The sequence below is a fragment of the Coregonus lavaretus genome (genome assembly GCF_964263955.1).
Source record: "Coregonus lavaretus genome assembly, chromosome: 4".
In the NCBI taxonomy this organism is placed as follows: domain Eukaryota; kingdom Metazoa; phylum Chordata; class Actinopteri; order Salmoniformes; family Salmonidae; genus Coregonus; species Coregonus lavaretus.
In genome coordinates, this window is record NC_139991.1 from 25,972,572 (window position 1) to 25,985,488 (window position 12,917).

Consider the following 12,917-nt stretch of genomic DNA (forward strand, 5'->3'; position numbering starts at 1 on the left):
ACAAGGAGTACCGGTACTGAGTCAGTGTGCAGGAGTATGAGGTAGGTGAGGAAATTGAGGGAATATGTACATGTAGGTAGGGGTAAAAGTGACTAGGCAATCAGGATAGATAATTAACAGAGTAGCAGCAGCGTATGTGAAGAGTGTGAAAGTGTGTCTGTGTGTGTGTGTGGCGTCAATATGCATGTGTTTTGTGTGTGTGAGCGTATGTAGTGTGTGTGTGTGTTGGAGAGTCAGTGTAGTATGTGTGAGTGTTTGGGTAGTCAAGCGAGTGTGCATAGAGCTGGCGCAAGAGAGTCAGTGCAAATAAAAAGGGGGTGAATACAACTATTCAGGGTAGCCATTTGATTAACTGTTCAGTAGTCTTATGGCTTGGGGGTAGAAGCTGTTCAGGAGCCTTTTGGTCCCAGACTTGGCGCTTCGGTACCGCTTGCCGTGCGGCAGCAGAGAGAACAGTCTATGACTTGGGTGGCTGGAGTCTTTGACAATATTTAGGGCCTTCCGCTGACACTGCCTGGTATACAGGTCCTGGATGGCAGGGAGCACGGCCCCTGTGATGTACTGGGCCGTACGCATTACTGTCTGTAGCTAAGCAGTTGCCATACCAAGAGGTGATGCCACCAGTCAAGATGCTCTCAATGGTGCAGCTGTAGAACTTTTTGAGAATCTGAGAGCCAATGCCAAATATTTTCAGCCCCTTGAGGGGGAAGAGGCGTTGTCGTGCCTTCTTCACGACTGTGTTGGTGTGTTTGGACCATGATAATTCCTTAGTGATGTGGACACTGAGGAACTTGAAGCTCTCTACCCGCTCCATGACAGCCCCGTCAATGTGAATGGGTGCGTGCTCGGCCCTCCGTTTCTCTGTAGTCCACGATCAGCTCCGTCTTACCTCATTGAATATTTAGGCCTATTGAACAGTAGCCTACTGTTTTTCTGAAACAACAAATTTCCAACAATAGACTAAATTGACACTGTGCGCATGCTTTTGTGAAAAAGTCAAACAATAAATCACACCCTCCGCATGCTTTTATGAAAAGACCTACGCACTAATGCCAGATAAAAATAATGAAAGAAAAACCTCAATGTAGCCTATAAATATGAATATTGAAATAATTGCACAATAATTATTATGGATTTTTTTTAATGCATTTTTTTCTCTTTATTCACCCGCTGTTCATCCACACAATATTTAATTAACCAAAACCCGCCCGTTCCGAGGATATAACCACAGGGACTGCAGGTTATGAGTCAACCCGCGCATCACTAACACACACTGACCTACTGCTGTTTGTTTATATACACTCTCTTAATTTATACACAAAGCTCATTTAATCATCTCGTGTTATGGCTGAGTTGAATGTTGAATCACCTGCTAGGTGTGTGTTTGTGTTGTACCTGTGTGTCTAGTATATGTGTGTTGTGTGTGTGACTGCTCAGTGTGTTGTTCCTGTATGGCGCTTGTTCAGTACATTATGACTGACAGGCTCATTAGTTTATTTCTAATGAATGCATGCACGATTGATGGGTATTGAGAGAAAGGAAAATAATTAAATTGATTGGAATTGAGAGAGAGATCGCTGTGATAATGTTATTAATCTCCTGCTCTTCCCTCCCACCTCCTCCTCCTCCCCTGCGTAAGGTGATGGTGTGTTAGTTAGTTAGTTATCATACTAACCTGTCCTCTCCACCACCCCTCCACCCAGGCCTGCGTAAGGTGATGGTGCGAGCCCACCGGCAGGCATGGTGCTGGCAAGATGAGTGGTATGGTCTGACCATAGAGGACATCAGACAGCTGGAGCTGGAGACCCAGCTAGCCCTGGCCAGGAAGATGGCCCAGTACAGCCTCAGTGACACAGAGGAGGGGGCGGCAGAGACCAACGGGACTCCTCCCAACCCTGACCAGGACCAGGAGGGGGTGAAGGCCCTGGGGGAGGCGGGAGAGGTGGACGGAGGACGGACAGGGCTGGGAGATACATTACAGACGCGTGGAGAGCTCACCAAGCAGTGGTCGACTTCGTCCAAGTCGTCTAATAGATCCTCTAAGAGAGGAGGTTAGTGGGGAATGCATTTCTCTGTTCAATAATTACCAACTTCCCAAGTCCCAAAGTCTCAAATCAACCCCGAGAGAATAGTTCCCTCACTGATGCAACTCCTATTCCTATTTCCTGTCCACACAGGAAGCCCCGTCCACCAGAACATCTCAGAGTGGCGGATGCAGAGTATCGCTCGTGACTCAGAGGACAGCACAGACGACGAGTTCTTTGACGCTCACGGTTTGCTAGGACATTTTATTACAGACCACTATTACAGTTACTACATCAGCTGTTACTTAATGTGGTTATATGACTGTTATTACATGTTATTACAACATCAACTGTTACTGATGTTATACTGATGTTATACTGATGTCTGTCTCCTCAGAGGACTTCTCTGGAAATGAGGAGATGTTGTTACATGCCAAGGAGATGACCAAGTGGAGTTCCAACGACCTAATGGACAAGATGGAGACTACAGAGACGGAGGGCCAGGGTAGGACCACACACGCGCGCAAGCACCCACCCACACACACACACACACACACACACACACACACACATACACACACACACCTAGTTAAGGCATATGTATACATTGAAATCACTGGCCACTTTAAGAAATGGAACACTAGTCACTTTAATAATGTTTACATATCTTGCACTACTCATCTCATATGTATATACTGCATTCTATTCTATAATATTCTACCGTATCTTAGTCCATGCCGCTCTGTCATTGCTTGTCCATATATGTATATATTCTTAAATCCCATTCCTTACTAGTTTTGTGTGTATTGGGTATATGTTGTGAAATTGTTAGATATTACTTGTTAGATATTACTGCACTGTCGGAGCTAGAAGCACAAGCATTTCGCTACACCCGATATAACATCTGCTAAACACGTGTATGTGACAAATAAAATTTGATTTGATTTGATGTAGTAATGTATGCGTGTAAGTCTGTAATGTCTATGCTAATATTTTTAAATGTATGTCAATTGTAAAGTATTTTTGTCTATAATGTCTTTTTCGTTATGTGTCGGACCCCAGGAAGACTAGCTGTCGCCTTTGGCGTCGGCTAATGGGGATCCCAGTAAAATCTAAATCGAAACAGACACACACACACACACACACACACTCGCTCCATTCGTCATTAAGATTTCAGACTTTCATGTCCTATATCGTCCTTCAGGAAGTTCATTTGTTCAATGAAAAATAATTGTGCATGTGTGTTGGTGTGTTTGTTTACAGAGAGCCTGTATCAGGAGTCGGGTGAAGGGTATGCAGTCACCAGTAGTGAGGAGAGACTCCTTGAGGTATGCTTCCAATGTAACATCTCTTCATCTAGACCCCAGGAAGAGTAGCTGCTGCTTCAGAAAAAGCTAATGTGGATCCAAATAAACAAATGGCAGTATGAAGAACGTACGAGAGTAGTAAACAACATTATGAGTTCTCACAGAGGGTTACTAACTATAGCTTCATAAGTTCTTAAGAAAATGTAATAACAATACATTAACAACAATGTTTGCAGTCAAACTGTGCATCTTTGGACCTAGCCCTCAGTGCACTGTGGTTCAGAGGGGGTTTGTAGCCTTTAGGACTCCAAAGCCCTGTGGTGTGAGTAGGTTCACATTAGTAGGGTGTTGTGTTAGTTGATCATCCTGTAGGCTGTAAAAAATATGTTGTTTTATTTCTGATAGAGAGTGGTGGAATTGTCTCTTTTTCTATTTCAAATCCATGCCTTTCATTTACATGATTTTACCCCTTCACAGGAGAGAGTGCGAATGTTGATTGGTAACTAATCAACGTCCGCACTCTCTCCTCCTCTTTCTCCCGTAGGATGGGTTGTCTCAGCAGTGTCTGGCGCCCTCGAAGATCCACGTTCTCGTCCTGGTGCTTCACGGGGGTAACATCCTAGACACTGGAGCAGGTATAAAATATAACAACTTCATTTATAAAGTAGACAACACTTAAACTGTTACAGTAAACACTTACAGTCATCTTACTTTGTTTGTTCTTGTAAAGACAATGTAACAATATTGTATTACTATTTACTCATAATTATTCCCAGGTGAGCCAAGTAGTAAGCAGGCGGACGTCAACACTCTGACTGGAGCGTTTGAGAGAGTGATGAGGATCCATTACCCAGCAGCCCTAGGACGCATCGCCATCCGCATGGTCCCCTGCCCCGCGGTGTGTGCCGACGCCTTTTCCCTGGTGTCCAAGTGAGTACACACACACATGTGCGCACACATGCATGCACGCACACACACACGCACACACACATACTCTAACCCTCTATCTCTCCTGACCAGTCTCAGTCCATATAGTTATGATGAGGGCTGCCTCTCCAACAGTCAGGACCACATCCCTCTGGCTGCACTGCCCCTATTGGCCACCTCCGCTCCCCAGTACCAGGATGCCGTGGCTACCGTCATCCAACGAGCCAATCAGGTGTATGGGGACTTCTTAAGGTCCTTGGAAGGGACATCCTTCTCCGGACAGGTCAGTGCAGAGGTCGGGAGTCAAAGTTTAGAGGTCACTGATGTTTCTGCTATCTATTGCTGATTATTTTCTATATATTCAACTTAAAGGTGTACGTTCTCTCCTCCTGTAGGTGTGTGTGATCGGGGACTGTGTAGGTGGTATCCTAGGGTTTGATGCTCTGTGCAGCAGTAACGTCCCTGTCTCAGAGAGCCAGAACAGCAGCAGACGAGGCAGCACTGTCAGTGTACAGGTACCTTCCTCTAGTCCTTTCAATTCCACCCAAATTCCCTCCTTTATCTGTGCTGTAAATCTGACTGCTACTAACTATGTGTGGCCCCTTCCTCCCTCCCTCTCTCTCTCTCTCTCTCTCTCCTCCTTGCCCTCCATCTCTCCAGGACACAGACCTCCTCTCCCCAGGCATCATAATAAACAGTGTCTCTCCGTCCTCTCTGTCTTCTCTTCCGACTCTGGAGGGCAGTCGCCATCTTAGTCGCAGTAACATCGACATTCCTCGCAGCTTAGGGCCTGACGACCCCAAGACAATGCTGCCACGCAAACGCAGTGACTCCTCCACCTACGAACTAGACACCATCAAACAGCACCAGGCCTTCCTGTCCAGGTGAGACACGTGCGCGCGCACGCACACACACACACACATTCAAGGTGTAGTGACAATGACCGTCATTGTTGTCAAATGTTCACTTTGCCCATGTAACTTTTTTACTGTTTATACCTAACATGTGACTCTTTCCCCCTCTATTTTGTCACCCCCTTTCTCTCTCTCCATCTCTACCCCCCTTCCTTCCTTCCTTCCCTCTCTCTCCCTCCCTCTCCCTCGGTTTCTCCAGTCTCCACAGCAGTGTGTTGAGAACAGACCCGGGGTCGAGGCGCTCCAGCAGTACCATGCTAGAGGGAGGGGGGGCGCTAGGTAGGCTGGACTTCGAGGTGGCAGACTTCTTCCTCTTTGGTTCTCCTCTGGGGCTGGTGCTGGCGCTGAGGAAGACTGTGGTGCCGTCTATAGATGGTGAGGAAGACCTTCATCAGAGGTTGATCTCAGTAGCCAGTAGACTATACTAGACTATACTGTAGACTATAGGCTATATTCCGACTGCAGCCAACAGTCTTTGCCATGCATGGAGTTGGCCTTTTAAGGAGTTGGCTAAAGCAGAAATAGACTATAAGCAAAGTCACCACTTTTCATGATCGTATTTACAGAAAGTATCACATTTTAGTGAGAAGCTGTAAACTAAGCTACTCAGCACCTGTGCGGTGACAGTGTCTTTTCCTGCAGCTGTGGGGTCGGGCTCTGCCAGGACATCCCTTAATGAGGTAACATCATACTTCAGAGGTTAGAAGTCATGTTTTAGATCTCTGATGCCAGAAGTCCATTGTATGTGACATTCAAGGGAAGACATTCAAGACACATGGTCCAAAGTAAATTAAGAACTAAGATCAGGAGATAGGAGGTTTAAAAAAGAGCTGAGAGGCAGCAGAGGAAACAGAGAGGGTTGTGACATGGTGTCTTCAGGGGTTCCATGGAGTTCTAGAGAGTTCCAGAGATGTGACTCGTCAGCAGTTGCCTGTGTCACTTCTGGACCATTGAGATAAGAAGCCTTGATGGAAGTGGTTCATAGTATCCTCCATTGTTTGGTCCAATGATTTTCAATATGTGAGCTTTGGAAGGAACTCCGATAGCTGTTCCTGTATGTAAATAACGGGAAGATATTTTTCTTTACCTCTCTCTCTCTCTCTCTCTCTCTCTCTCTCTCTCTCCAGTCTCAGCGTTGCGTCCGGCTTGTCAGCAGGTGTATAACCTGTTTCATCCAGCGGACCCCTCTGCCTCCCGCCTGGAGCCCCTCCTAGAGAAGAGGTTTCACCAGCTGCCCCCCTTCTGTGTCCCCCGCTACCAACGCTTCCCTCTGGGGGACGGACACTCGGCTCTGCTAGGTGAGGCTAGATACACATGCACACGCACACACACACACACACACACACACACTATTCCTTTATGTCTCCGGGATATCTCTCCTCCAAAAGCAAGCACTCAACTCGCTGTGTGCTTTGCTTTACATGTCCATATGCTCTCATAGTACTATATCTGTGTGCAGGTGTTATCAGGTATAATGTACAATGGGTTACGTCTGTCCGTCTTAGCAGTTATAACGTACTGTACTGTTGTATGTCAGTTAGTCCATGTCTGTTACGTCCGTTTATTTCTGCCTCTCTGTCTCCCCCCGTGTCTTTCCTGTCTCCTCCCTCCCTATCTCTCTCCCACACGTGTTCCGCCCCCTCTCCACATCTCTCCGTCTTCCCCCCCCCCCCCCCCCCCCCCCTTTCCCATCTCTCTCTCTCCCCTGTTCCCTCCCCCCTCCCCTAGTGGAGACGATGCAGAGTAACCCCCAGCTCCTGTTGGAGTCAGTACCCCTGTCAGTACCCCTGCGTTACCAGGAGGGGGGCGTCAATGAGACCTGCATCCCCGTCCCTGTACTCAACTGGCCCCAACAGGCCTCACAGCTCAACGACAGTCTGTACCCTTTCTCTGTCTCTGTCTGTCTGCTGCTCTGTCCGCTCTCTGTCTGTCTGTTTCTCTCTCTCTCTCTCTCTCTTTGTCTGTATTTCATTTCTATTTGTAAAAAAGCATTATACAAATACAATTAAATTGATTGATTGTTTGATCAATCCACTTCTCTCTCTCTCCCTCCTCCCGCTCTCTCACACACACACTTTCTCTCCTGTGTCTCCCTCCCTCCATAGCTGACGTGCTCCACTCCCACTGTGGTGTGTTTGTGGACAGCCAGTACCCGTCCTCCCCGTTGACCGGACCCCCCCACCCCAGGGGCCTCCGTAGGTCCAGCGAGGCCAGCATCGCCAGCCAGGTGTCAGGCATGGCCGACTCATACACCGCCTCCAACATCGCCAACAGTCAGTACTGGACTTCATACTTTTTGATTTATCTGTATTTTTTGCATTTAACATTAGTGTTTGTGGCTTAGGGAGATAACATACATTTGATTATTTATTCATTTGCCCCCTCTGTTTTGTCATTCTTCAACCCTTGATCCCTCCGTAGCTACTAAATGCCAAAGCAGCCCATCGAAGAAGCTGGGTCTCCTTTCCCAGCTAGCTCTTCCTAAACTCCCCTCGAGAAGCCCCTCTCTGCGGGCCAGGAAGAAGATCCGACCCTTCCTCTCTCTCGGACTCAACGACTCAGAGCAGGGTGACGATGACGTCACCTCTGAAGTCACTGCCTCTGATGTCTCCTCAGACTTGCTGTCTGACTTCACTGATGTCACCTCTGATGTCACCTCTGATGTCACCTCTGACATCACCGATACGAACTCTGACCTCCCGTCGCCAGACACGCTGATGGACGTAGAGCAAGGTAGTCTGGGTACTGTGGTTTGAATCCTGTGTGACCCCCAGGACTACTCCCATCTTTGTGCCCTGTCATTGGTCTCCTTCCAGCTACAGTTGAACCACTGCAGTCCTAGAGCTTCTCTCTCTCCTCTTCTCCTCTACAGCCTTTACCATATAATGTACTGCAGTGCTTCCCAAACAGGAGTTTTGTCCTTAATCAAGGACCCAGTCTTTAGCTGGGATTGAAAAGAGGGACCACCATTTGGGAATCACTGATCTTGTATGTTACCCTCTCCCTCCTCCGATCAAAACTGTCCCTCTACTCCAGTTCAATCTGCCCCTGGAACCCCATTCTACTCCAGTGTGGACCTGTGACTCTGTACTATAGAGCCTCTCCCCTGGACTGTAAATCTCTGGATGAGCACACTTCCCTCTACTGTGCAACCTCTTTTTGTCTGGAACTGTCATTGACCAGAAATACACATCAACATCTTTTACAACCCTGTCTTATTTTCTCGACTGTGATTATGTATCACTTGTTTTGTGCCAGGAATGTAGCTGACTGAGAGACTTCTCTCTCTCTCGCTCCCTCTCTTTAGTTGCGTCTCGGTGGTGGGGCAGTAAGCGGATGGACTTTGCCCTGTACTGTCCTGATGCCCTCACAGCCTTCCCCACTGTAGCCCTGCCTCACCTCTTCCATGCTTCATACTGGGAGTCCACTGACGTCGTCTCCTTCCTACTCAGACAGGTATGACTGCTTATGAATGCCATATGAATGCATAGACCTCTTCCCCACATCATATTGGAAGTACACTCACATTGCTTCCTTCCTACTCATATAGGTAAGACCATATGAATATTAGCAACCAGATATAAAGGCATAGCCTCCTATTAGGCTCACGAATGCTGTATGAATGCCTATGTAATCATCCCTGTCTGCTCCTCCAGGTGATGAGGCATGAGAACTCCAGTATTCTGGAGCTGGATGGGAAAGAGGTGACAGAGTTCAAGCCCTCTAAACCCAGAGAGAAGTGGATCCGCAAGAGGACCCATGTCAAGATCAGGGTGAGGACAGACCACTTCCGAACCACCTTTTAGTCTTTCTGTTGGCAAGTTGTAGAAATATTGACCATGGTAAACGTCTATGTGTGTAGAACGTGACGGCCAACCACCGTGTGAATGATGCTGTGTTCACTGAGGACGGAACACAGCTGGTGATGGGACGCTTCATGTATGGCCCTCTGGACATGGTCACTCTTACTGGGGAGAAGGTAAAGCTATACTCATTTTAAGCAAACTTGTCTTGTGGAACAAACTTGATATTTGAGCATAAATAATGTATTGCTTGTCAATGGAACAATGGGTAAGTCAGTAATTATTTATGTAATATACCGATGTGTTCTGAAACTGTAACCTCCTCTTGCTGTCCCCCAGATTGACATCCACATCATGACCCAGCCCCCCTCAGGAGAGTGGGTGTACTTTGACACCGAGCTGACCAATAGCAGCGGACGCATCTCTTATGTCATCCCAGAGAGCAAGAGGCTGGGCATTGGAGTTTATCCTGTCAAACTGGTCGTCAGGTAGGCTATGGGTTTAAACCCTTTAAATATCTGATTTTCTTGTTTTCAGGGTGTTTTTGAGTATGAGAACAAGCGTTAAATTATGTGGTTTTCAGTTACAATTCCCCCTTGCCACACCCTCTCCCTCCCTCCCCCTGTCTCTCCTCCCACTCTCAGGGGTGACCATACGTTTGCAGACAGCTACCTGACGGTGTTGCCGCGGGGAACAGAGTTTGTAGTGTTCAGTATCGACGGGTCGTTTGCTGCCAGTGTGTCCATCATGGGCAGCGACCCTAAGGTCAGAGCTGGAGCTGTGGACGTGGTCAGGTAGGAACATGATGGGTCTTATTCTATCGTGCTTTGTATTTTATGTACTGTTATGGGGTTGTAGCTATGTTCCTGACCAGGAGTCACACTAGCTAATGCTGGTGTGGCATACAAGTTGTGAATCAGCAAATTAATAACTAAATAGATAGATAAGACACCAGACCTGTTGGGGTGTCACCTGTTCACCCACAGCCTGGTCTCTCTCTCTCTCTCTCTCTCTCTTTTTTTTTTATTTTATTTTTTTCTTTCTTTCTTTTTTTCTTTTTTTCTTTTTTTTCCCTCCCTTCAGACACTGGCAGGACCTGGGCTATCTGATAGTGTATGTGACGGGTCGTCCAGACATGCAGAAGCAGCGTGTGGTGGCCTGGCTGTCTCAACATAACTTCCCTCATGGAATCGTGTCCTTCTGTGACGGCCTGGTCCACGACCCACTCAGACACAAGGCCAACTTCCTCAAGGCCCTCATCTGTGAGGTAAGAGGGGCAGGAGGGTAGAGATGAGGGTGTAGGAGTAAGGGTACGGCTTGGGTTGAGGAAGGGTAAGTGGGACTTGGGGTAAGGGGACTTAGGGTTTTTAAGTTAGGTTTCTACTATCAAATACACTACATGACCAAAAGTATGTGGATCTAAAGTATGTAAACATCTCATTCCAAAATCATGGTCATTAATATGGAGTTGGTCACCCCTTTGCTGCTATAACAGCTTCCACTCTTCTGGGAAGGCATTCCACTAGATGTTGGAACATTGCTGCGGGGACTGGCTTCCATTCAGCCACAAGAGCATTAGTGAGGTCGGGCACTGATGTAGGGCGATTAGGCCTGGCTCGCAGTCAGCGTTCCAATTCATCCCAAAGGTGTTTGATGGGGTTGAGGTCAGGGCTCTGTGCAGGCCAGTCAAGTTGTTCCACACCAATCTCTGTATGGACCTCGCTTCGTGCACGGGGGCATTCCCAAACTGTTGCCACAAAGTTGGAAGCACAGAATCGTGTAGAATGTCATTGTATGCTGTAGCGTTAAGATTTCCCCTCACTGGAACTAAGGGGCCTAGCCCGAACCATGAAAAACAGCCCCAGACCATTATTCCTCCTCCACCAAACTTTACAGTTGGCACTATGCATTCGGGAAGGTAGCGTCCTCCTGGCATCTGCCAAACCCAGATTCGTCCGTTCGACTGTCAGATGGTGAAGTGTGATTCATCACACGCTTGTGTGCGGCTGCTTGGCCATGGAAACCCATTTCATGAAGCTCCTGACGAACAGTTCTTGTGCTAACGTTGCTTCGCAGTTTAGATCTCGGTAGTGAGTGTTGCAACCGGGGACAGACGATTTGAACCCGCTACGTGCTTCAAATCAAATCAAATCAAATTGTATTTGCCACATGCGCCGAATACAACAGGTGTAGACCTTACAGTGAAAGGCTTACTTACAAGCCCTTAACCAACAATGCAGTTTTAAGAAAAATAAGTGTTAAGTAAATTTTTTTTTTTTATAATTAAAGAGCAGCAGTAAAATAAAATAACAGTAGGGAGGCAAATAGTCCGGGTAGCCATGATTAGCTGTTCAGGAGTCTTATGGCTTGGGGATAGAAGTTGTTAAGAAGCCTTTTGGACCTAGACTTGGCGCTCCGGTACCGCTTGCAGAGAGAACAGTTTATGACTAGGGTGGCTGGAGTCTTTGACAATTTTTAGGGCCTTCCTCTGACACCGCCTGGTATAGAGGTCCTGGATGGCAGGAAGCTTGGCCCCAGTGATGTACTGGGCCGTACACACTACCCTCTGTAGTGCCTTGCAGTCGGAGGCCCAGCAGTTGCCATACCAGGCAGTGATGCAACCAGTCAGGATGTTCTCGATGGTGCAGCTGTAGAACTTTTCAGCACTCGGCGGTCCCATTCTGTGAGCTTGTGTGGCCTACCACTTCGCGTCTGAGCCGTTGTTGCTCCTAGACGTTTCCACTTCACAATAACAGCACTTACAGTTGACCGGGGCAGCTCTAGCAGGGCAGAAATTTGACAAACTGACTTGTTGGAAAGGTGGCATCCTATGACAGTGCCACGTTGAAAGTCACTGAGCTCTTCAGTAAGACCATTCTACTGCCAATGTTTGTCTATGCCGATTGCATGGCTGTGTGCTCGATTTTATACACCTGTCAGCAATGGGTGTGGCTGAAATAGCTGAATCCACTAATTTGAAGGGGTGTCTACATGCTTTTGTATATATAGTGTAAAAACAACACTATCCCTTCTAAAGTAGTGTTTCTAACAGTCCATTCCTCTGTGTGTTTGTGTGTGTGCAGGCCCATATGAAGATCTTTGCTGCATACGGCTCTACTAAGGATATCACAGTGTACTCCTCCTTAGGCCTGCCGCCTTCACACATCTACATAGTGGGACGGCCCACCAAGAAGATGTCCAGCCAGTGTCAGGTACCAAACTAGCTCTTAGAAAGTGTTGAGATGCTTAGCTTCCAACTTCAACTTATGAATAGATAGAATGCACAAATGTATTCCTATAGATGGATAGTTTAGTAGATGAGTGATTGATCTGATCTCTCCTCCATTCCTACCCACTCTCTTTTTCTCTCTCTATCTCTCTCTCTTTCGCACACTCTCTCTCTCTCTCCCTCCTCTCTATCAGTTCATCCCAGACGGCTATGCGTCTCATCTCTCCCAGATGGAGTACAGTCAGAGGTCTCGTCCCGCCAAGACCGCCAGCGCCCGTATTGTCCTCCGTAAGGGAAGCTTTGGACTGGGCGCCGCCGGGGGGGACTACCTCCGCAAGCGTAACCACATCCTGCGCTCCATCAACTCAACTGGGGGGGCGGGCTCTAGCTCCCCTGGCCAACCAGGACGCACGGAACGCACGCTGAGCCAATGTGAGGTGGAGAGGGAGAGAGCAGGAGCGGGGACCCAGAGGAGTATGAGTATAGCAGCTGGGTGTTGGGGCCGCACCGGGAGCACCAAGGAGGGGTCAGGAGGATTACTCAGTCCAAAATAGGACTCACCAGACTGGGCTACAGGGGGAGGGGACCCTGCCTGACTGTACCTGGAGCACCATGATCTCTGGACTGGCCCTGAGAGAGATGGAGGATGGATGGAGATAGGAAGAAGTATGGTTAAGAGAGAGAGAAAGGAAAGGATGGGATGAAAGAGGGAT

The 12,917-nt window shown here is 47.8% G+C and overlaps 1 protein-coding gene across 1 annotated transcript; it reads left to right on the top strand.

Annotated features, from left to right (window-relative positions):
- Nucleotides 1–1,521: 1,521 nt before the first annotated feature.
- On the top strand, nucleotides 1,522–12,917 carry LOC311128603 (membrane-associated phosphatidylinositol transfer protein 2-like; the record flags this gene model as incomplete). Its single annotated transcript, XM_084160783.1, has 22 exons — nucleotides 1,522–1,525; nucleotides 1,704–2,051; nucleotides 2,178–2,273; nucleotides 2,422–2,529; nucleotides 3,288–3,352; nucleotides 3,876–3,966; nucleotides 4,108–4,261; nucleotides 4,352–4,541; nucleotides 4,654–4,773; nucleotides 4,919–5,142; nucleotides 5,372–5,547; nucleotides 6,300–6,470; nucleotides 6,901–7,047; nucleotides 7,278–7,445; nucleotides 8,480–8,628; nucleotides 8,829–8,945; nucleotides 9,035–9,151; nucleotides 9,315–9,463; nucleotides 9,620–9,769; nucleotides 10,059–10,242; nucleotides 12,059–12,187; nucleotides 12,399–12,917. 22 exons carry the CDS (start codon nucleotides 1,522–1,524, stop codon nucleotides 12,756–12,758), a joined length of 3,417 nt encoding a protein of 1,138 aa, XP_084016909.1. The 3' UTR covers nucleotides 12,759–12,917.